Here is a 24,397-nt window from a genome sequence, read left to right as displayed (position 1 = left end):
AGAGAGACCTGGAGCAGAGAGAGAGAGAAGTGGAGCAAAGAGAGAAACCTGGAGTAGAGAGAGACAGACCTGGGGTAGAATACCTGGGGTAGAGAGAGAACTGGGGCAGAGAGCAAGAGAGACCTGAGTCAGAGAGACCTGGGACAGAGAGAGAGAGGCCTGGGGCAGAGAGAGAGAGAGAGCGAGAGAGTGAACTGTGGCAAAAAACAGAGAGAGAGACCTGGGGCAGAAAGAGAGGGAGAGAGACCATGGGTAGAGAGAGAGTGAGACCTGGGACAGAGAGAGATACCTGGGGTAGAGAGAGTGAGACCTGAGGCAGAAAGAGAGACCTGGAACAAAGAGAGAGATAGATAGAGATCTGGGGCAGGGAGAGAGAGAGCTTGGGAAGAGCGAGAGAGAGAGACCTGAGGTAAAGAGACCTTTAGCAGAGAGAGAAACCTTTGGCAGAGAGACCTGGGGCAGAGAGAGAAGTTGAGCAAAGAGAGAGACCTGGGGTAGAGAGAGACAGACCTGGGGTAGAGAGAGAACTGTGGCAGAGAGCCAGAGAGACCTGAGTCAGAGAGACCTGGGACAGAGAGAGAGGCCTGGGGCAGAGAGAGAGAGAGAACTGTGGCAAAAACAGAGAGAGATAGGCCTGGGGCAGAAAGCGAGAGAGACCTTTGGTAGAGAGAGAGATGGAGGCCTGGGACAGAGATACCTGGGGCAGAGAGAACAAGACCTGAGGCAGAAAGAAAGACCTGGAACAAAGAGAGAAATAGATAGAGACCTGGGGCAGAGAGAGAGAGAGAGAGACCTTGGGCAGAGCGAGAGAGAGAGACCTGGGGTAAAGAGACCTTTAGCAGCGAGAGAGACCTTTGGCAGAGAGACCTGGGGCAGAGAGAGAGACCTGGGGTACAGAGAGAGACCTGGGGCAGAGAGAGTGAGAGAGATCTGGGGCAGATACAGAAAGAGAGAGAAAGAGACCTGTGGAAGAAACAGAGAGACCTAGGGCAGAGAGAGAGAGACCCGAGGCAGAGAGAGAGAGACCTGGGGCAGAGAGAAACCTGAAGCAGAGAGAGAGACCTGGGGCAGGGAGAAAGACCTCTGGCAGAGAGATAGAGATAGAAACCTAGTTAAGAGATAGAGAATCCTATGGCAGAGATAGATAAAGAAACCTGGGGCAGAGAGAGAGAGAGAGAGAGAGAGAGAGAGAGAGAGAGAGAGACCTGGTGCAGAGAGAGAGAAAGAGACCTTGGGCAGAGATAGAAAGACCTGGGGCAGAGAGAGAGACCTGGGGAAGAGAGAGATACCTGGGGCAGAGAGAGAGAGAGATAGAGACATGGGGCAGAGAGAGAGAGAGAGAGAGAGAGAGAGACCTGGGGCAGAGAGAGAGAACTGTGGTAGAAACAAAGAGAGAGAGAGACCTGGGGCAGAGAGGGACCTGGGGCAGAGAGAGACCTGGGGAAGAAACAAAGAGACATGGGGCAGAGAGAGAGAGACCTTTACCAGAGACACAGGGAGACCTTTTGAAGAGAGAGGGAGACCTGGGGCCAAGAGCGAGAGAGACCTGAGGCAAAAAAAAAAGAGACCTGGGACAGAGAGAGAGAGAGGCCTGGGGCAGAGAGAGAGAAAGAGCAGGGACAGAAACAGAGAGAGAGACCTGAGTAAGAGAGAGAAAGACCTTGGGTAGAGAGAGAGGGAGAGAGAGACCTGGGGCAGAGAGAGATTCCTGGGGCAGAGAAAGCAAGACCTGGGGCAGAAAGAGAGACCTGGAACAAAGAGAGAGATCTGGGGCAGAGCGAGAGAGAGAGAGAGAGAGAGAGAGACCTGGGGTAGAGAGACCTTTAGCAGAGAGAGAGGCCATTGGCAGAGAGACCTGGGGCAGAAAGAGTGAGAGAGAGATTTGCGGAAGAAACAGAAAGAGAGAGAAAGAGACCTGGGGAAGAAACAGAGACATAGGGCAGAGAGAGAGAGAGAGAGACCTGGGGCAGAGAGAGACCTGAAGCAGAGAGAGAGAGACCTTGGGCAGGGAGATAGACCTCTGGCAGAGAGAAAGCAATAGAAACCTGTGGCAGAGATAGAGAAACATGGGGCAGAGAGATAAAAAAAAAACCTGGGGCAGAGAGATAAAAAAAACCTGGGGCAGAGAGAGAGAGAGACCTGGGTCACAGAGAGAGAGAGAGACCTGGGGCAGAGAGACAGAGACATGGGGTAGAGAGACCTGGGGCAGAGAGAGGGAGATACCTGGAGCAGAAACAGAGAGAGAGAAAGAGACCTGGGGAAGAAACAAAGAGACATGGGGCAGAGAGATAGATCTTTAGCAGAGACAGTGGGAGACCTTTGGAAGAGAGAGACCTGGGGCAGAGAGAGAGACCTGGAAGAGAGAGAGAGAGAGACCTGGGTCCGAGAGAGAGACATGGGGTAGAGATAGAGACCTGGGGCAGGGAGAGAGACCTCTGGCAGAGAGATAGAGAAACCTGGGGCAGAGAGAGAGATAAAGCAACCTGGGGCAGAGAGAGAGACCTGAGGCACAGAGAGAGAGAGACCTGGGGCAGAGAGACAGACCTGGGGAAGAGAGAAAAACCTGGGGAAGAGAGAGAGAGACCTGGGGCAGAGAGAGTGAGAGAGAGAACTGTGGCAGAAACAGAGAGACCTGGGGCAGAGAGAGAGAGAGAACTGGGGCAGAGAGAGAGAGTGAGACCTGGGGCAGAGAGACAGAGACCTGGGGCAGAGAGAGATACCTGGGGCAGAGAGACAGAGACCTGGGGCAGAAAGAGAGACCTGGAGCAAGAGAGAGAGAGAGAGAGAGAGAGAGAGAGAGACCTGGGGCAGTGAGAGAGAGACCTGGGACAGAGAGACATTTAGCAGAGAGAGAGAGACCTTTGGCAGAGAGAACTGGGGCAGGGAGAGAGACCTGGGGCAGAGAGAGTGAGAGAGATCTGGGGCATAAAATGAAAGAGAGAGAAAGAGACCTAGGGAAGAAACAGAGGGACCTAGGGCAGAGAGAGAGAGAGAGAGAGAGAGAGAGAGAGAGACCTGGGGCAGAGAGAGACCTGGGGCAGAAACAGAGAGAGAGAAAAAGACCTGGGAAAAAAACAGAAACCTGGGGCAGAGAGATAGAGAGACCTCGGGCAGAGAGAGAGACCCGGGGCAGAGAGATAGACCTGGGTCAGGGAGAGAGATAGACCTCTGGCAGAGAGAAAAAGATAGAAATCTGGGACAGAGAGAGAGAGAGACAGTGAGACCTGGGGCAGAGAGACAGAGATGTGGGGCAGAGAGAGAGATACCTGGGGCAGAGAGACCTGGAGCAGAGAGAGAGAGAGAGAGAGAGAAACTTGGGGCAGAGAGAGAGAGACCTAGGGTGGAGAGAGAAAGATCTGGGGTGGAGCAAGAGAGAGAGAGACCTTTAGCAAGAGAGAGGTAGACCTTTGACAGAGAGAGAGAGAGACCTGGAAGAGAGAAAGACAGTCCTGGTGCACAGAGAGTGAGAGAGAAACCTGGGGCAGAGAGAGACCTGGGGCTGGGAGAAAGAGATAGCAAACCTGGGGCAGAGAGAGAGAGAGAGACTCACCTTGATATGTTTTTACAACACCCTCTCATCTGGAATAGCCATGGGACTGATGATCTAAATAAGGCCCCGACACAGGACAGAAAGCAGAAGTGGGTTCTGTTTCTTCTTTTTATTCTCCTAAGTGATTGCCCACGGCCACACTATCTTGAATACGCCTGGGGCTTTTTTATTAGGTAAACAAGGTATGGGGCATTTTTTATAAATTAAGATACCTAACAAATTAATGAGTGACTGCTGAGTGGCCGGAGAGGTAAGTCGAGGTGGGGGGAGGTTAGGTTTAGGCTGCGGGGGGATGGTAAGGCACACCCCGGGGAAGGGTAGACTGCAGGAAGGGAGGGTTAGGGGGCATTGGGAGAGGGTAAGTATACTCACCTTGCTCCTGTCAGCATTCCGCTCACCGGCATATCGCCAACCTCTTACACCTAGTCCAGGCTGGCCCTTAGAAAGTAGGCACTGCAGGTAAGAGTGTTACAAGAAAGCAGTCAGGCCTACCATGCGCTTTAAAGTCTACATTATAACACATTGCTGGCTGAGTTAGAGATTGAAGACAGTAAATCAAATCACTTTTATCTCATCTCTCTGCTCCGCATATCTTACCTACAGCTGCTCTCCAATGCCAGGCTCCTCAGTAGACACTTAATATTTTTCTGTAAATAGTGTGTAGAGCACTACACAATACAATTTCAGCCAGGGAGTGGCAGAGACGATGATGAACTCCATTCCAGTATGTCCTCACTGCGGGCCGAGAACAACTTCAGACGCCAAGTTTGGTGTGCTTGTCACTCCACCGGCCATCAAGCCCCACTCTGACACCAGCCCAGTCAGGGACACAGATTCCCAAACCTGTGACGCCAGCCTCCTGGCACCCCACCCAGCAAATAACGCTAGCTCTAGCTACTTCCCAAATTCCTGCCTCATCCTGCTCCTATTGGTCCCTCCCACCTCAAGAAAGTACACTTGTACACACTGAACAATATATTGTCTGATCAATTGATTGGACAATATATAATTTAGTGATCGGTGGGTGGGTATAAACGATATGCCTGTGAACTATGTTGATCACAGACATATTGTGTCAGCCCTGCAGTACAGCCAATTGCAGATATATTGGTGCATTGTGCTGTGTGTACCTGCATTCTGCAGACCGCCTGTATACTTGCTGGTGCTGGCCGCTAGTGACTGACAGCACAACTGGTGAGCAAAGTAAATGCCCGCCGATCGGTAAAAGTGTATGCACTTTCTGATCATCAGATAGGTCGGCGGACCGGCTGTTCGACTGAGCCCTAATGACCCGTACACACTGGCCAATATATCGGCCGTTTTATTGAATGGGCAATTTATTGCGGGTCCGCCGGCCAGTGTGCACGGGCGATATGTCTGTGAACTCCGTCGTTCAGAGACATATTGCGACGGCCCTGCAGCACATCCGACGGCTAATATATGTAACGATATACTGGCACCTCGATGTGTGTGTACGGGCGATCAGCCGACCGTCTGTACACACGCTCATGATGTCAGTCCCCGACGAATCGGGCAGTGTGTATGCACAACATTCTGCCTAATCCATCCATAGATATATCTGTAGATCAAGTGATCTGCAGATATATCTATCACTGTGTACCCACCTAGACTAGTGTGTACCCAGCTTGTCAGTGTATTGTAGTAGTGTATAGATAGGTATACAGTATAGGTCAGACTGTAGTACATGGAGTATCACTAACAACAGCAGTATATTATTATATACTTAACTGTACAGCAGTATTATAATACGCCATGTAAGTGTCTGGGCTGTATTGCAAGGACACGCTGCCTGTCTCCCTCCCAGCCGTCCCCGCTCTATGCCCGCCGTCGCTCCTCCTGCTCCGCACCATGCTAATCATCATGGCAGTAAAGCGCCCACATCCAGCGCTCAGCGGCTCGTACCCCTCCATCCTGCTCCAGCGGCTTTGGGACTGGATCACATTGGAGGAGCTCCTATAGTCTGTGCCTAACAGGCCGCTGTGCCTGATCCGCCTGGCCCGCAAGGTGGGTGCTCTCCTACGCAACACCACTGGGGGATTGCCGGGTGGGATGGAACAAAAACATAGGGGTCTATTCATGAAGCAGTGAGAAGAGTGGAGAAGTGAGCCAGTGGAGAAGTTGCCCATGGCAACCAATCAGCTGCTCTGTATAATTTCATAGTATGCAAATTATAAATGTTACTTCAATGCTGATTGGTCTCCATGGGCAACTTTCCACCGGCTCACTTCTCTCCACACTTATCACTGCTTTATGAATAGACCCCAGAGTCACTGCACCGTGGCAGTAAAGGACCGGGAGACAGCCAGTTATATGTGAGAAAGGGATGGGGACCCGCCTCCTTCTGAAAAGCTCCTATGGCTCGGCGGCATCCACACATCCTGAACGGTTCGGAACTTCGAAACAGAGTAGTGCAGCAGTGAGATGTTGTATACATAACAGTATTATGTTAAAAATGACCCTGCAGGATGTCAGGAAGCACCGCGGACACTCCGCAAGGTAGTACACTACCCTTGCTGGCAGTGCCTCCTCTGACAGGCCTGTCACGGCGCCCAGGGCACATATCCTGCTCGCCCTACGCTTGTAACGCCACTCATTTTTACATACATAAATCAGTGTTTTTTTTTGCATTTTACAGATATACAAATGGATGGATCAAATAAAAGACACACACGGTCATCTTGTAACATTACAATATCTTGGAGCGACCTATGAGACAAGACCAATTTACTATTTAAAGGTAAGTGTCATGTATGCCTTATGGTCTTCATGTTACTGCATTAGGGGGGTATTCAGAGGGGGACGCAGATGCCCCAAAATCACAAATGGGCGAAGCAATAGTTCACTTTACAGCACCAGGGGGTCACAGCAGGAAGGGGAACCGAAGACCGTCAGCCCTCTGTTCACTGGTCCCTGGTGTGATGAGTATGAGCAGTAGGGAGGGGGGGTTGCAGTGTGGGAGGGGGTAGTCATGATGGCGGAGACCCGGCAGTGTCGGTAGCGTAGATGTTATGTACTGTAGTATCAGAGCCGGATATGTTGGTTCAGTTACACTAAACGGAATAGAGTAATATCGGCTAACGCAGAATAGATATGATAAGATTTAAAATAAATATTGGTACTGATATAAGTGATACAGTTATAATAAAAGTAATGTATAGATACAGTAATACTGTTGTGTAACCAGGAGCAGGAACCCCAGCTAGCAATGCACACATAAACTCTCCTCCATCAGCACAGTCACCCAAGCTACAACATACTATAAGGCTGACACTTTAATAGCGGTTTTTAAGGTGTGTACACACGGTGAGATAAATCTGTAAGTTTTTGACTGTATAGTAAAAATCTTAAGGAAAGTTAGTGCACATCTCAAGGTGTTAGGCATCTTCCGATACAGATTTGATCCCGATGCGCGCTCCCGTGGGGTCAGTATCGTAAGGCTAGATAGACTGGGCAGGCAAGTCAATCTTGCTTATCTAGTGTACGATCTAGTACACAGTATAGTCACAAGTGGCACTTAGTCAAAATCGTACATAGACAAAATCTGTGTTATCTGTGCTCTGGGGGAGTTCAAGAGAAATGGCATAGTCAGAATCGGGCACAGCAAGGATCTCACCGTGTGTACACACCTTTACAGTGATGACCGGACTGTTCTTTCTTCCCATATAATGTAGAGCTCTAATTATGTCGCCCTGTTTGTAGATTGGTCTGCCATCCGATAGAAAGAAGAAAATCATTTGGATGGACTGCGGAATTCATGCTCGCGAATGGATTTCGGTGGCATTTTGTCAATGGTTCATTAAAGAAGTATGTAATTGTAACTAGAGTTTCCAGTTGTGTTCCCCTGTTATTGTCTGTCACTGACACGTCAAGAACCTTACGCAGTGCGGTGACATAACAAGCAAGGCCGTAACTAGGTGTGTGCGGAGGGGGCACCGCACATAGCGCTGCAGGGTTGGAGACTCTTGTCAATTATCTGTTTTTATTACTTTTACTTGCATCTTCCCAAATTTTTGAAGCCCAGCATCTCCTGACCGCCCCTGTCTGCTACCCTGACCCCTTCTGTCCCTAATACATATACAACATTCATGAACTCAACTTGAGATTTATTTGTTATTCAGTCACACTGTCCTTTATTACATTCCAAGATACTGACATACCCAGGATTCTAACCCATTGCCTGTGGCATTGCAGTCAGACAAATATTCATTGAGCTATCTGCCCTTGCATAGAAAGGTAGATAATTCTAAGCTAGAGAATTCTAACTATTTGAAGCTTACCTTGTACTTTGTGAGAAAATGATCAGTATTGCGGCTGAGCAGATCTATGTAGTGTGTGGCTGCAAGAGAGTGGATGTGTGGCTGCACACTACATAGATCTGCTCAGTTGCAATGCTGATTATTTTTACATAGTTAGATATCTCATAGTTTCTGAGTAGGGTGTTTGATTAGAATTAAACAGGTTATAGGTTTGAATCCTGGGTATGGCAATATATTGAAATGTGTTATGTAATAGAGGGTATTGTAACTGAATAACAGCGAGTTCTCCAAGTAAGTGCAGGAATGTGGTATAAAGAGGATTTGTGCCCAATTCCATTTTCTTGCGGTGTTCTATAATTGTGTGTGTATTTTACATATACAGTTGCACGAAAAAGTATGTGAACCCTTTGGAAGTTCCTGAATTTGTGCATAAATTGGTCATAAAATGTGTCCTGATCTTCATCTAAGTCACAACAATAGACAAACACAGTCTGCTGAAACTAATACCCCACAAACAATTATATGTTCTCATGTTTTTATTGAACACACCATGTAAACATTCACAGTGCAGGGTGGACAACGTATGTGAATGCCTAGGCTAATGACTTCTCCAAGAGCTAATTTGAGTCAGGAGTCAGCCGACCTGGAGTCCAATAAATGAGATGAGATTGAAGGTGTTGGTTAAAGCTGCCCTGCCCTATAAAACACACACCAGTTTTGAGTTTGCAATTCTCAAGAAGCATTGCCTAATGTGAACCATGCCTCGCAGAAAAGAGCTCTCAGAAGACCTACGATTAAGAATTGTTGACTTGCATAAAGCTGGAAAGGGTTACTAAAGTATCTCTAAAAGCCTTGATGTTTATCAGTCCACGGTAAGACAAATTGTCTATAAATGGAGAAAGTTCAGCACTGTTGCTACTCTCCCTAGGAGTGGGCATCCTGTAAAGATGACTGCAAGAACATAGGGGGTCATTCCGAGTTGTTCGCTCGGTAAAAATCTTCGCATCGCATCGATTTTCCGCTTAATGCGCATGCGCAATGTCCGCACTGCGACTGCGCCAAGTAAATTTGCTATGCACTTAGGAATTTTACTCACGGCATTTTCATCGTTCTGGCGATCGTAATGTGATTGACAGGAAATGGGTGTTACTGGGCGGAAACAGGCCGTTTTATGGGCGTGTGGGAAAAAACGCTACCGTTTCCGGAAAAAACGCAGGAGTGGCTGGAGAAACGGGGGAGTGTCTGGGCGAATGCTGGGTGTGTTTGTGACGTCAAACCAGGAACGACAAGCACTGAAATGATCGCAGATGCCGAGTAAGTCTGAAGCTACTCAGAAACTGCTACGAGGTGTGTAATCGCAATATTGCGAATACATCGTTCGCAATTTTAAGATGCTAAGATTCACTCCCAGTAGGCGGCGGCTTAGCATGAGCAAATCTGCTAAAATTCACTTGCGAGCGAACAACTCGGAATGACCCCCGTAGTGTGGTGAAGAAGAATGCTAGAATGTCAGTTAAAGACTTACAGAAATCTCTGGCACATGCTAACATCTCTGTTGACGAATCTACCATTCGTAAAACACTTAACAAGAATGGAGTTCATGGGAAGATACCACATTGCTGCACATTTGAAGTTTGCAAATGAGCACCTGAAAGTTCTACAGCACTACTGGCAAAATATTCTGTGGACAGATGAAACCAAGGTTGAGTTGTTTGGAAGGAACGCACAACTCTATGTGTTGAGAAAAAAAGGCACAGCACACCAACATCAAAACCTCATCCCAACTTTGAAGTATGGTGGAGGGGGCACCATGGTTTGGTTCTGCTTTGCTGCCTCAGGGCCTGAACAGATTGCTATTATCGACGGAAAAATTAATTTCCAAGTTTATCAATACATTTTGTAGGAGAACTTAATGCCATCTGTCCACCAATTGAAGCTCAACAGAAGATGGGTGATGCAACAGGACAACGACCCAAAGCACAGAAGTAGATCAACAACAGAATGGCTTCAACAGAAGAAAATATGCCTTCTAGAGTGGCCCAGTCAGAGTCCTGACCTCAACCCGATTGAGATGCTGTGGCATGACCTCAAGTGAGAGATTCACAGCAGACATACCAAGAATATTGCTGAACTGAAACAGTTTTGTAAAGAGGAATGGTCCAAAATTCCCCCTGACCGTTGTGCAGGTCTGATATGCAACTATAGGAAATGTTATTGCTGCCAAAGGAGGGTCAACCAGTTATTAAATCAAAGGGTTCACATACTTTGTCCACCCTGCACTGTGAATGTTTACATGGTGTGTTCAATAAAAACATGAGAACATATAATTGTTTGTGTGGTATTAGTTTCAGCAGACTGTGTTTGTCTATTGTTGTGACTCAGATGAAGATCAGAACACATTTTATGACCTATTTATTAGAGATGAGCGCCTGAAATTTTTCGGGTTTTGTGTTTTGGTTTTGGGTTCGGTTCCGCGGCCGTGTTTTGGGTTCGAACGCGTTTTGGCAAAACCTCACCGAATTTTTTTTGTCGGATTCGGGTGTGTTTTGGATTCGGGTGTTTTTTTCAAAAAACACTAAAAAACAGCTTAAATCATAGAATTTGGGGGTCATTTTGATCCCAAAGTATTATTAACCTCAAAAACCATAATTTACACTCATTTTCAGTCTATTCTGAATACCTCACACCTCACAATATTATTTTTAGTCCTAAAATTTGCACCGAGGTCGCTGTGTGAGTAAGATAAGCGACCCTAGTGGCCGACACAAACACCGGGCCCATCTAGGAGTGGCACTGCAGTGTCACGCAGGATGTCCCTTCCAAAAAACCCTCCCCAAACAGCACATGACGCAAAGAAAAAAAGAGGCGCAATGAGGTAGCTGTGTGAGTAAGATTAGCGACCCTAGTGGCCGACACAAACACCGGGCCCATCTAGGAGTGGCACTGCAGTGTCACGCAGGATGGCCCTTCCAAAAAACCCTCCCCAAACAGCACATGATGCAAAGAACAAAAGAGGCGCAATGAGGTAGCTGTGTGAGTAAGATTAGCGACCCTAGTGGCCGACACAAACACCGGGCCCATCTAGGAGTGGCACTGCAGTGTCACGCAGGATGTCCCTTCCAAAAAACCCTCCCCAAACAGCACATGACGCAAAGAAAAAAAGAGGCGCAATGAGGTAGCTGTGTGAGTAAGATTAGCGACCCTAGTGGCCGACACAAACACCGGGCCCATCTAGGAGTGGCACTGCAGTGTCACGCAGGATGTCCCTTCCAAAAAACCCTCCCCAAACAGCACATGACGCAAAGAAAAAAAGAGGCGCAATGAGGTAGCTGTGTGAGTAAGATTAGCGACCCTAGTGGCCGACACAAACACCGGGCCCATCTAGGAGTGGCACTGCAGTGTCACGCAGGATGGCCCTTCCAAAAAACCCTCCCCAAACAGCACATGACGCAAAGAAAAAAAGAGGCGCAATGAGGTAGCTGTGTGAGTAAGATTAGCGACCCTAGTGGCCGACACAAACACCGGGCCCATCTAGGAGTGGCACTGCAGTGTCACGCAGGATGTCCCTTCCAAAAAACCCTCCCCAAACAGCACATGACGCAAAGAAAAAAAGAGGCGCAATGAGGTAGCTGTGTGAGTAAGATTAGCGACCCTAGTGGCCGACACAAACACCGGGCCCATCTAGGAGTGGCACTGCAGTGTCACGCAGGATGTCCCTTCCAAAAAACCCTCCCCAAACAGCACATGACGCAAAGAAAAAAAGAGGCGCAATGAGGTAGCTGACTGTGTGAGTAAGATTAGCGACCCTAGTGGCCGACACAAACACCGGGCCCATCTAGGAGTGGCACTGCAGTGTCACGCAGGATGTCCCTTCCAAAAAACCCTCCCCAATCAGCACATGATGCAAAGAAAAAGAAAAGAAAAAAGAGGTGCAAGATGGAATTGTCCTTGGGCCCTCCCACCCACCCTTATGTTGTATAAACAAAACAGGACATGCACACTTTAACCAACCCATCATTTCAGTGACAGGGTCTGCCACACGACTGTGACTGATATGACGGGTTGGTTTGGACCCCCCCCAAAAAAGAAGCAATTAATCTCTCCTTGCACAAACTGGCTCTACAGAGGCAAGATGTCCACCTCATCTTCACCCTCCGATATATCACCGTGTACATCCCCCTCCTCACAGATTATCAATTCGTCCCCACTGGAATCCACCATCTCAGCTCCCTGTGTACTTTGTGGAGGCAATTGCTGCTGGTCAATGTCTCCGCGGAGGAATTGATTATAATTCATTTTAATGAACATCATCTTCTCCACATTTTCTGGATGTAACCTCGTACGCCGATTGCTGACAAGGTGAGCGGCGGCACTAAACACTCTTTCGGAGTACACACTTGTGGGAGGGCAACTTAGGTAGAATAAAGCCAGTTTGTGCAAGGGCCTCCAAATTGCCTCTTTTTCCTGCCAGTATAATTACGGACTGTGTGACGTGCCTACTTGGATGCGGTCACTCATATAATCCTCCACCATTCTATCAATGTTGAGAGAATCATATGCAGTGACAGTAGACGACATGTCCGTAATCGTTGTCAGGTCCTTCAGTCCGGACCAGATGTCAGCATCAGCAGTCGCTCCAGACTGCCCTGCATCACCGCCAGCGGGTGGGCTCGGAATTCTGAGCCTTTTCCTCGCACCCCCAGTTGCGGGAGAATGTGAAGGAGGAGATGTTGACAGGTCGCGTTCCGCTTGACTTGACAATTTTGTCACCAGCAGGTCTTTCAACCCCAGCAGACCTGTGTCTGCCGGAAAGAGAGATCCAAGGTAGGCTTTAAATCTAGGATCGAGCACGGTGGCCAAAATGTAGTGCTCTGATTTCAACAGATTGACCACCCGTGAATCCTTGTTAAGCGAATTAAGGGCTGCATCCACAAGTCCCACATGCCTAGCGGAATCGCTCCCTTTTAGCTCCTTCTTCAATGCCTCCAGCTTCTTCTGCAAAAGCCTGATGAGGGGAATGACCTGACTCAGGCTGGCAGTGTCTGAACTGACTTCACGTGTGGCAAGTTCAAAGGGCATCAGAACCTTGCACAACGTTGAAATCATTCTCCACTGCACTTGAGACAGGTGCATTCCACCTACTATATCGTGCTCAATTGTATAGGCTTGAATGGCCTTTTGCTGCTCCTCCAACCTCTGAAGCATATAGAGGGTTGAATTCCACCTCGTTACCACTTCTTGCTTCAGATGATGGCAGGGCAGGTTCAGTAGTTTTTGGTGGTGCTCCAGTCTTCTGTACGTGGTGCCTGTACGCCGAAAGTGTCCCGCAATTTTTCTGGCCACCGACAGCATCTCTTGCACGCCCCTGTCGTTTTTTAAAAAATTCTGCACCACCAAATTCAAGGTATGTGCAAAACATGGGACGTGCTGGAATTTGCCCATATTTAATGCACACACAATATTGCTGGCGTTGTCCGATGCCACAAATCCACAGGAGAGTCCAATTGGGGTAAGCCATTCCGCGATGATCTTCCTCAGTTGCCGTAAGAGGTTTTCAGCTGTGTGCGTATTCTGGAAAGCGGTGATACAAAGCGTAGCCTGCCTAGGAAAGAGTTGGCGTTTGCGAGATGCTGCTACTGGTGCCGCCGCTGCTGTTCTTGCGGCGGGAGTCCATACATCTACCCAGTGGGCTGTCACAGTCATATAGTCCTGACCCTGCCCTGCTCCACTTGTCCACATGTCTGTGGTTAAGTGGACATTGGGTACAACTGCATTTTTTAGGACACTGGTGAGTCTTTTTCTGACGTCCGTGTACATTCTCGGTATCGCCTGCCTAGAGAAGTGGAACCTAGATGGTATTTGGTAACGGGGGCACACTGCCTCAATAAATTGTCTAGTTCCCTGTGAACTAACGGCGGATACCGGACGCACGTCTAACACCAACATAGTTGTCAAGGACTCAGTTATCCGCTTTGCAGTAGGATGACTGCTGTGATATTTCATCTTCCTCGCAAAGGACTGTTGAACAGTCAATTGCTTACTGGAAGTAGTACAAGTGGACTTACGACTTCCCCTCTGGGATGACCATCGACTCCCAGCGGCAACAACAGCAGCAGTAGGCGTTACACGCAAGGATGCATCGGAGGAATCCCAGGCAGGAGAGGACTCGTCAGAATTGCCAGTGACATGGCCTGCAGGACTATTGGCATTCCTGGGGAAGGAGGAAATTGACACTGAGGGAGTTGGTGGGGTGGTTTGCGTGAGCTTGGTTACAAGAGGAAGGGATTTACTGGTCAGTGGACTGCTTCCGCTGTCACCCAAAGTTTTTGAACTTGTCACTGACTTATTATGAATGCGCTGCAGGTGACGTATAAGGGAGGATGTTCCGAGGTGGTTAACGTCCTTACCCCTACTTATTACAGCTTGACAAAGGGAACACACGGCTTGACACCTGTTGTCCGCATTTCTGGTGAAATACCTCCACACCGAAGAGCTGATTTTTTTGGTATTTTCACCTGGCATGTCAACGGCCATATTCCTCCCACGGACAACAGGTGTCTCCCCGGGTGCCTGACTTAAACAAACCACCTCACCATCAGAATCCTCCTGGTCAATTTCCTCCCCAGCGCCAGCAACACCCATATCCTCCTCATCCTGGTGTACTTCAACACTGACATCTTCAATCTGACTATCAGGAACTGGACTGCGGGTGCTCCTTCCAGCACTTGCAGGGGGCGTGCAAATGGTGGAAGGCGCATGCTCTTCACGTCCAGTGTTGGGAAGGTCAGGCATCGCAACCGACACAATTGGACTCTCCTTGTGGATTTGGGATTTCAAAGAACGCACAGTTCTTTGCGGTGCTTTTGCCAGCTTGAGTCTTTTCAGTTTTCTAGCGAGAGGCTGAGTGCTTCCATCCTCATGTGAAGCTGAACCACTAGCCATGAACATAGGCCAGGGCCTCAGCCGTTCCTTGCCACTCCGTGTGGTAAATGGCATATTGGCAAGTTTACGCTTCTCCTCCGACAATTTTATTTTAGGTTTTGGAGTCCTTTTTTTACTGATATTTGGTGTTTTGGTTTTGACATGCTCTGTACTATGCCATTGGGCATCGGCCTTGGCAGACGACGTTGCTGGCATTTCATCGTCTCGGCCATGACTAGTGGCAGCAGCTTCAGCACTAGGTGGAAGTGGATCTTGATCTTTCCCTAATTTTGGAACCTCAACATTTTTGTTCTCCATATTTTAATAGGCACAACTAAAAGGCACCTCAGGTAAACAATGGAGATGGATGGATTGGATACTAGTATACAATTATGGACGGGCTGCCGAGTGCCGACACAGAGGTAGCCACAGCCGTGAACTACCGCACTGTACTGTGTCTGCTGCTAATATATAGACTGGTTGATAAAGAGATAGTATACTCGTAACTAGTATGTATGTATAAAGAAAGAAAAAAAAACCACGGTTAGGTGGTATATACAATTATGGACGGGCTGCCGAGTGCCGACACAGAGGTAGCCACAGCCGTGAACTACCGCACTGTACTGTGTCTGCTGCTAATATATAGACTGGTTGATAAAGAGATAGTATACTCGTAACTAGTATGTATGTATAAAGAAAGAAAAAAAAACCACGGTTAGGTGGTATATACAATTATGGACGGGCTGCCGAGTGCCGACACAGAGGTAGCCACAGCCGTGAACTACCGCACTGTACTGTGTCTGCTGCTAATATATAGACTGGTTGATAAAGAGATAGTATACTCGTAACTAGTATGTATGTATAAAGAAAGAAAAAAAAACCACGGTTAGGTGGTATATACAATTATGGACGGGCTGCCGAGTGCCGACACAGAGGTAGCCACAGCCGTGAACTACCGCACTGTACTGTGTCTGCTGCTAATATATAGACTGGTTGATAAAGAGATAGTATACTCGTAACTAGTATGTATGTATAAAGAAAGAAAAAAAAACCACGGTTAGGTGGTATATACAATTATGGACGGGCTGCCGAGTGCCGACACAGAGGTAGCCACAGCCGTGAACTACCGCACTGTACTGTGTCTGCTGCTAATATATAGACTGGTTGATAAAGAGATAGTATACTCGTAACTAGTATGTATGTATAAAGAAAGAAAAAAAAACCACGGTTAGGTGGTATATACAATTATGGACGGGCTGCCGAGTGCCGACACAGAGGTAGCGACAGCCGTGAACTACCGCACTGTACTGTGTCTGCTGCTAATATATAGACTGGTTGATAAAGAGATAGTATACTCGTAACTAGTATGTATGTATAAAGAAAGAAAAAAAAACCACGGTTAGGTGGTATATACAATTATGGACGGGCTGCCGAGTGCCGACACAGAGGTAGCCACAGCCGTGAACTACCGCACTGTACTGTGTCTGCTGCTAATATATAGACTGGTTGATAAAGAGATAGTATACTCGTAACTAGTATGTATGTATAAAGAAAGAAAAAAAAACCACGGTTAGGTGGTATATACAATTATGGACGGGCTGCCGAGTGCCGACACAGAGGTAGCCACAGCCGTGAACTACCGCACTGTACTGTGTCTGCTGCTAATATATAGACTGGTTGATAAAGAGATAGTATACTCGTAACTAGTATGTATGTATAAAGAAAGAAAAAAAAACCACGGTTAGGTGGTATATACAATTATGGACGGGCTGCCGAGTGCCGACACAGAGGTAGCCACAGCCGTGAACTACCGCACTGTACTGTGTCTGCTGCTAATATATAGACTGGTTGATAAAGAGATAGTATACTCGTAACTAGTATGTATGTATAAAGAAAGAAAAAAAAACCACGGTTAGGTGGTATATACAATTATGGACGGGCTGCCGAGTGCCGACACAGAGGTAGCCACAGCCGTGAACTACCGCACTGTACTGTGTCTGCTGCTAATATATAGACTGGTTGATAAAGAGATAGTATACTCGTAACTAGTATGTATGTATAAAGAAAGAAAAAAAAACCACGGTTAGGTGGTATATACAATTGTGGACGGGCTGCCGAGTGCCGACACAGAGGTAGCCACAGCCGTGAACTACCGCACTGTACTGTGTCTGCTGCTAATATATAGACTGGTTGATAAAGAGATAGTATACTCGTAACTAGTATGTATGTATAAAGAAAGAAAAAAAAACCACGGTTAGGTGGTATATACAATTATGGACGGGCTGCCGAGTGCCGACACAGAGGTAGCCACAGCCGTGAACTACCGCACTGTACTGTGTCTGCTGCTAATATATAGACTGGTTGATAAAGAGATAGTATACTCGTAACTAGTATGTATGTATAAAGAAAGAAAAAAAAACCACGGTTAGGTGGTATATACAATTATGGACGGGCTGCCGAGTGCCGACACAGAGGTAGCCACAGCCGTGAACTACCGCACTGTACTGTGTCTGCTGCTAATATATAGACTGGTTGATAAAGAGATAGTATACTCGTAACTAGTATGTATGTATAAAGAAAGAAAAAAAAACCACGGTTAGGTGGTATATACAATTATGGACGGGCTGCCGAGTGCCGACACAGAGGTAGCCACAGCCGTGAACTACCGCACTGTACTGTGTCTGCTGCTAATATATAGACTGGTTGATAAAGAGATAGTATACTCGTAACTAGTATGTATGTATAAAGAAAGAAAAAAAAACCACGGTTAGGTGGTATATACAATTATGGACGGGCTGCCGAGTGCCGACACAGAGGTAGCCACAGCCGTGAACTACCGCACTGTACTGTGTCTGCTGCTAATATATAGACTGGTTGATAAAGAGATAGTATACTCGTAACTAGTATGTATGTATAAAGAAAGAAAAAAAAAACACGGTTAGGTGGTATATACAATTATGGACGGGCTGCCGAGTGCTGACACAGAGGTAGCCACAGCCGTGAACTACCGCACTGTACTGTGTCTGCTGCTAATATATAGACTGGTTGATAAAGAGATAGTATACTCGTAACTAGTATGTATGTATAAAGAAAGAAAAAAAAAACACGGTTAGGTGGTATATACAATTATGGACGGGCTGCCGAGTGCCGACACAGAGGTAGCCACAGCCGTGAACTACCGCACTGTACTGTGTCTGCTGCTAATATAGACTGGTTGATAAAGAGATAGTATACTCGTAACTAGTATGTATGTATAAAGAAAGAAAAAAAAACCACGGTTAGGTGGTATATACAATTATGGACGGGCTGCCGAGTGCCGACACAGAGGTAGCCACAGCCGTGAACTACCGCACTGTACTGTGTCTGCTGCTAATATAGACTGGTTGATAAAGAGATAGTATACTACTAATATTATATATACTGGTGGTCAGGTCACTGGTCACTAGTCACACTGGCAGTGGCACTCCTGCAGCAAAAGTGTGCACTGTTTTAATATAATATTATGTACTCCTGGCTCCTGCTATAACCTATAACTGGCACTGCAGTAGTGCTCCCCAGTCTCCCCCACAATTATAAGCTGTGTGAGCTGAGCAGTCAGACAGATATATAATATATATAGATGATGCAGCACACTGGCCTGAGCCTGAGCAGTGCACACAGATATGGTATGTGACTGACTGAGTCACTGTGTGTATCGCTTTTTTCAGGCAGAGAACGGATATATTAAATAAACTGCACTGTGTGTCTGGTGGTCACTCACTATATAATATATTATGTACTCCTGGCTCCTGCTATAACCTATAACTGGCACTGCAGTAGTGCTCCCCAGTCTCCCCCACAATTATAAGCTGTGTGAGCTGAGCAGTCAGACAGATAATCAGATATATATAATATTATATATAGATAATAGATGATGCAGCACACTGGCCTGAGCCTGAGCAGTGCACACAGATATGGTATGTGACTGAGTCACTGTGTGCTGTGTATCGCTTTTTTCAGGCAGAGAACGGATTATAAATAAAACTGGTGGTCACTATCAGCAAAACTCTGCACTGTACTGAGTACTCCTAATGCTCCCCAAAATTAGTAAATCAAGTGTCTCTCTAATCTATTCTAAACGGAGAGGACGCCAGCCACGTCCTCTCCCTATCAATCTCAATGCACGTGTGAAAATGGCGGCGACGCGCGGCTCCTTATATAGAATCCGAGTCTCGCGATAGAATCCGAGCCTCGCGAGAATCCGACAGCGTCATGATGACGTTCGGGCGCGCTCGGGTTAACCGAGCAAGGCGGGAAGATCCGAGTCGCTCGGACCCGTGAAAAAAAACATGAAGTTCGTGCGGGTTCGGATTCAGAGAAACCGAACCCGCTCATCTCTACTATTTATGCACAAATCCAGGAAATTCCAAAGGGTTCACATACTTTTTCTTGCAACTGTATATAATGTGGAAAGGGACATCATAGCATGGGCTATGAGGGATGCGCCTTATTGAAAAAAAGGTGGTGGGGGGGGGCAATTCTCTGGCACAAGGCACCAAAAAGTCTAGTAACGGCTCTACAAACAAGTAATAGTAATACACAGGAGTGTAGCCAGGGTTGCTCCAATGGAGCACGAGCTCTGGGCGCTGAAAAAGGTAGAGGACGCACTGCCATCCGTCTCCCCCTGTTTCCACGGCCCACTGTACTGGCAGCCGCAAAGCAGGTGGAGGAGAAGCAGGGGGCGCACACTGAGTCGGACTCAGAGACTAGGTATGGAACAGGGCAGACCAGAGGCAACAGCAGGAGACACTGACATCCGGCACATGCCGGAGCTCTGCCATGCTCTTTATATGTCTCACTGTCTGTAGCTGTGCAGCAGGGTTACTTCTGGCCTGCAGCACCTCTCTCTGCCCCCGCTGCTGCAGCACCTCTCTCTGCCCCCGCTGCTGCAGCACCTCTCTCTGCCCCCGCTGCTGCAGCACCTCTCTCTGCCCCCGCTGCTGCAGCACCTCTCTCTGCCCCCGCTACTGCAGCACCTCTCTCTGCCCCCGCTAATGCAGCACCTCTCTCTGCCCCCGCTACTGCAGCACCTCTCTCTGCCCCCGCTGCTGCAGCACCTCTCTCTGGCCACCTATCACCGCCCATCGCACCGATGCTGATCGCATATGTGCTTACATATGCGATCAGCATTGCGGAGGACAGCTCTCCCGATAAGAGCTGTCTTCTGCGATGCACAGCGGCAGCCTGACTTCCGGGATTCGGCCCCGGGAGTCAGTCTGCGCAGGTGCTGGGCGACGGGAGCGGGCGCGAGGCATGCTGGGAGGGATCAGTTTGGATCCTTCACACAGCGCTGCAGAGAGAAGCCCATAGGCTTCTATAGGGTATCACCAGCAAATGCTGGCGAACCCCTCCGTAGCACTATCCTGCCGGCTGGGGATAGAAGATTAGGAACATCCGGTAAACAGGGGGTTTACCTTATTTTCCGCGTAGTAAATCCTGCCCTCTTTTCTGGAAGCTGCATCACTTGTCTCTACTTCAGATGCTGCAACAGCTCTCTCTGCCCTATCTGCTGCAGCACCTCTTTCTGTCCCGGCTTCTGCAGGACCTCTCTCTGCCCTTGCTGCTGTAGCACCTCTCTCTCTGCCCTGACTGCTGCAGCACTTCTCTCTACATTGATGCTGCAGCACTTCTCGCTGCCCCAGCTGCTGCTGCAGAACCTCTATCTGCATTAGAAGCTGCTGCACCTTAGGCTGCTGAAGCACCTCTGTCTGCCTCTCAGGCTGCTGCAGCACTTCTCTCTGCCCCTTGGGCTGCTGAAGCACCTCTCTCTGCCCTTCAGGCTGCTGTGATGCAGCTCTCTGCCCCTCAGGCTGCTGCGATGCAACTCTATCTGCCCCTCAGGCTGCTGCGCTGCAGCTCTCTCTGCCCCTCAGGCTGCTGCGCTGCAGCTCTCTCTGCCCCTCAGGCTGCTGCGCTGCAGCTCTCTCTGCCCCTCAGGCTGCTGCAATGCAGCTGTCTCTGCACCTCAGGCAATTCTAGGACATTATTTCATTGAAACATGAAAATAATATTTCAGAATTGACTGAGGGGCAGAGAGAGCTGCATCGCAGCAGCCTGAGAGACAAAGAGAGCTGCATCGCAGCAGCCTGAGAGACAAGATGTACTAAGCCTGAAAAGTGATAAATATCACTGTGATAAAGCACCAGCCAATCGGCTCCTAACTGCCATGTTACAGCCTGTGTTTGAAAAATGACAGTTAGGAGCCGATTGGCTGGTGCTTTATCACAGTGATATTTATCACTTTTCAGGCTTAGTACATCTGGCCCAAAGAGAGCAGTGGCGGATCTTGCCACGGGCAAGCAGGACTTTTGCCCGGGGCGCCGCCTTCCGGAGGGCGCTGGCGCCATCCGGAGGGCGCCGCACCGTGGCAAGATCCGCCACTGCTGCCCGCTCTGTCCCCGTCCGCCTCCGCTGCCCGCTGCCGTCCCCGTCCCCATCCCCGTCCGCCTCCTGAAGGGAAACTAGACGCTATGCGTCTAGTTTCCCTTCCTGGAGAGTAACTTTGCTGAGCGGTGCGCGATGACGTCATCGCGCACCGCACAGCAAAGGTCCTCTCTACGAAGGGAACTAGACGCATAGCGTCTAGTTTCCCTTCGTGGAGAGGACCTTTTGCTGTGCGGTGCGCGATGACGTCATCGCGCACCGCTCAGCATTCAAGCGGCGCTTTTAAAGTACAGGGGGCGTAATTGACCACGCCCCCTGTATTAGGCCACGCCCCATTTCCTGCCCGGGGCGCAGAGCGCCCTTGAACCGGCCCTGAGAGAGAGCTGCATTGCAGCAGCCTGAGGGGCAGAGAGAGCTGCATCACAACAGCCTGAGGGGCAGAGAGAGCTGTGCCGCAGCAGCCTGAGGGGCAGAGAGAGCTGTGCCGCAGCAGCCTGAGGGGCAGAGAGAGCGGCATCGCAGCAGCCTGTGGGATTGTAATATAGTGGGATTGTCAGGTCTGGTATGGCAGTTCTTGGGCATTGTGTTAATTGAGGTATTAGGGGATTATCAAGTCAGGAGGGGGGGCAATATTGGTGTATTCTTTTCATTGAGAGGGGACATCATCTCTGTAGAGGGTAAGTACAGGGGAGGGCGGTGCCAAAACATACTCTTACACCATGGCGCCTAGCTACACCTCTGGTAATACAGAACTAATTGCCAATAGACAGACATTGGTCCTGATTCAGATGTGGTTGAAGGTGCTATTGCTGGCGCTTATAGCGCTAATATGGTCACACGTTGCATCCTGGGACACAGCATCGGATTATCTGCGACACCATTGGCCGGCTTGTGACTCATGGGTTTGTGCAAGCCAGTTATCACAGCTCCGACCAAGAGGCCAGGAAACCTCCATGTGGCCTCACCGCTCCACCACAACATCGGAGACACACCTTCATTCTGGGAAATGCAGGCCATCGCCCCCCCAGCGCCCAAAACAGCAGCAGACTGTCAATCACTGACAGTCTGCTGCCAATCTGCGGCCGGCGTTGCAGACCTGTACTGCACGTGGGCAGTAAGGGTCTTGCGCATGCGCAGAGTACCGAACATCCGTACTTTGCACCATGCCCTGCACCTCAAACCGCATCTGAATAAGGCCCATTGTTTTTATTGCGTATCTGTAAGTAAATCTCCACATACTAATGAAAACACCCAACTAGTGATACTGGTCAGTTGCGCCTAGTGCTGATCCCCACCACACAGTTTGTGCAAGTATTTATCACGCTTTGTAAGCAAGCCAGCGGGGCTGGCTCTACCATTAGGCTTTAGGCAGTTGCCTAGGGCACCGGGATCTGAGGGACCTGTTGAACCTTTAAGACGCCCCCTCCACACTTTCTCCTGAGGAGTTCGAAAGTGGGTATTGCTGTGTGGGTTTGGGGGGTAGTAGGCTGACGTTTTGCCTAGGGTGCCAAGAAATGTTGCACGGGTCCTGCTTGCCAGAAACCAGATCCTATTAGGAATAGCTAGATGCACATAAACATAAACCATTCAATAGACAAGTTAAAGTAATATACTATATAAAGTATTTACAGTATATATGCAATTTGGCAGCGGCTATCTATCCCCTTAAAACTTAAACTTAAGGCCCATACACATTAGACAATGTCGCTCTGTGAGCGACATCGTCTAATGTTTCCCCCTCCTGGACCGGCCGGCCGGCGGCCGACTATGCACACTGAGCGATATGACAGCTCATATCGCTCAGTGACGTCACGCCCCCACCAGCCCTGCATGAAGGTCGTGGACGACAGTCCACATCCTTCATGCATGTCCTACCGACAGCGACGATCGTTGCCGACCCGCGGGGCAGCGCATCGTCCGTCGCTGGTGGCATACACACTTAACGATAAAATGAGTGACGTCGCTCAAGGAGGGGGAAAATGAGCGACGTCACTCATTTAATCGTTAAGTGTGTACAGACCTTTAGAGACAGGTAGAAAATCAAAGAAAATTTATTTCATTCATGCAGCGTAATGTCCTTCTGGATTTTGTTTACATTTGTTGTATTTTTTTTATTTCAGATTCTTGAAAATTACAACAGCAACCCTGTGATCCACAAAGCACTTACACACATAGATTTCTATATTTTGCCTGTCCTAAATATTGATGGATTTATTTATTCCTGGACCACGGTAAGAATGTAATAAGAAACTATCAATAACGAAGGTAGATTCATTAAAATTTAAAAGTTGTGGAGCCTAATTCAAGGTTGATTGCAAAAGCAAAATCTTCCTCTAATGGACAAAACCATGCTGCACTGCAGGGGGGGGCAGATGTAATACGTGCAGAGAGAGTTAGATTTGGGTAGGGTATATTGGGGGTCATTCCGAGTTGTTCGCTCGCTAGCTGCTTTTAGCAGCATTGCACACGCTAGGCCGCCGCCCTCTGGGAGTGTATCTTCGTTTAGCAGAATTGCGAATAGAAAATTCTTGCGTTCGGACAGCCACTCCCCCGTTTCTCCAGACACTCCCGCATTTTATCCTGGCACGCCTGCGTTTTTCCGCACACTCCCAGAAAACGGTCAGTTTCCTCCCAGAAACACCCACTTCCTGTCAATCACACTCCGATCACTTCAACGATGAAAATTCTTCGTTCGAACGTGAGGAAATCTACTAAGTTTTGTGCTAAATTACTTAGTGTGTGCGCACTGCGTACCATGCACATGCACATTTTCACCTTAATCGCTCCGTTGCGAAAATCGGCAACGAGCTAACAACTCGGAATGACCCCCATTGTTTCTGTGCAGGGTAAATACTGGCTGCTTTATTTTTACACTGCAATTTAGATTTCAGTTTGAACACACCCCACCCAAATCTATCTCTCTCTGCACATTTTACATCTGCCCTGCAGTGCAGCATGGTTTTGCCCATTAGAGGAAGATTTTGCTTATGCGATCAACCTTGAATTAGGCCCATAGAACAAAAAGAATCCTAACATAAGTTGCTAACAATTTGTTCCCGGAGTTTTCAAATCGCCCTGAAGAGTACAGAGCCATCCCTTATCTTGATGATGCATTGATGCTGTTAGTCTAAACTTTCTTGCAAGATTTACCGCCGCTTTGTAAATCTAGCACATAAAGTATTTAAATTCATAAAAACACAGAAACCATGTATATTGTACGTCATCT

At 48.3% G+C, this 24,397-nt stretch overlaps 1 protein-coding gene across 1 annotated transcript in view; it reads left to right on the top strand.

The window, feature by feature from the left end:
• Positions 1-24,397, top strand: part of LOC134943270 (carboxypeptidase O-like) — a 107,134-nt gene that overhangs the window by 46,436 nt on the left and 36,301 nt on the right. The window contains exons 4-6 of the mRNA XM_063932210.1: positions 6,207-6,308; positions 7,271-7,375; positions 23,292-23,402. Of these exons, the coding sequence (XP_063788280.1) occupies positions 6,207-6,308; positions 7,271-7,375; positions 23,292-23,402 (318 nt within the window). The remainder of the gene's footprint in view (positions 1-6,206; positions 6,309-7,270; positions 7,376-23,291; positions 23,403-24,397) is intronic.

The sequence above is a fragment of the Pseudophryne corroboree genome, chromosome 7 (assembly GCF_028390025.1).
Source record: "Pseudophryne corroboree isolate aPseCor3 chromosome 7, aPseCor3.hap2, whole genome shotgun sequence".
NCBI classification, from domain to species: domain Eukaryota; kingdom Metazoa; phylum Chordata; class Amphibia; order Anura; family Myobatrachidae; genus Pseudophryne; species Pseudophryne corroboree.
This window is presented reverse-complemented; position numbering and strand designations above follow the sequence as displayed.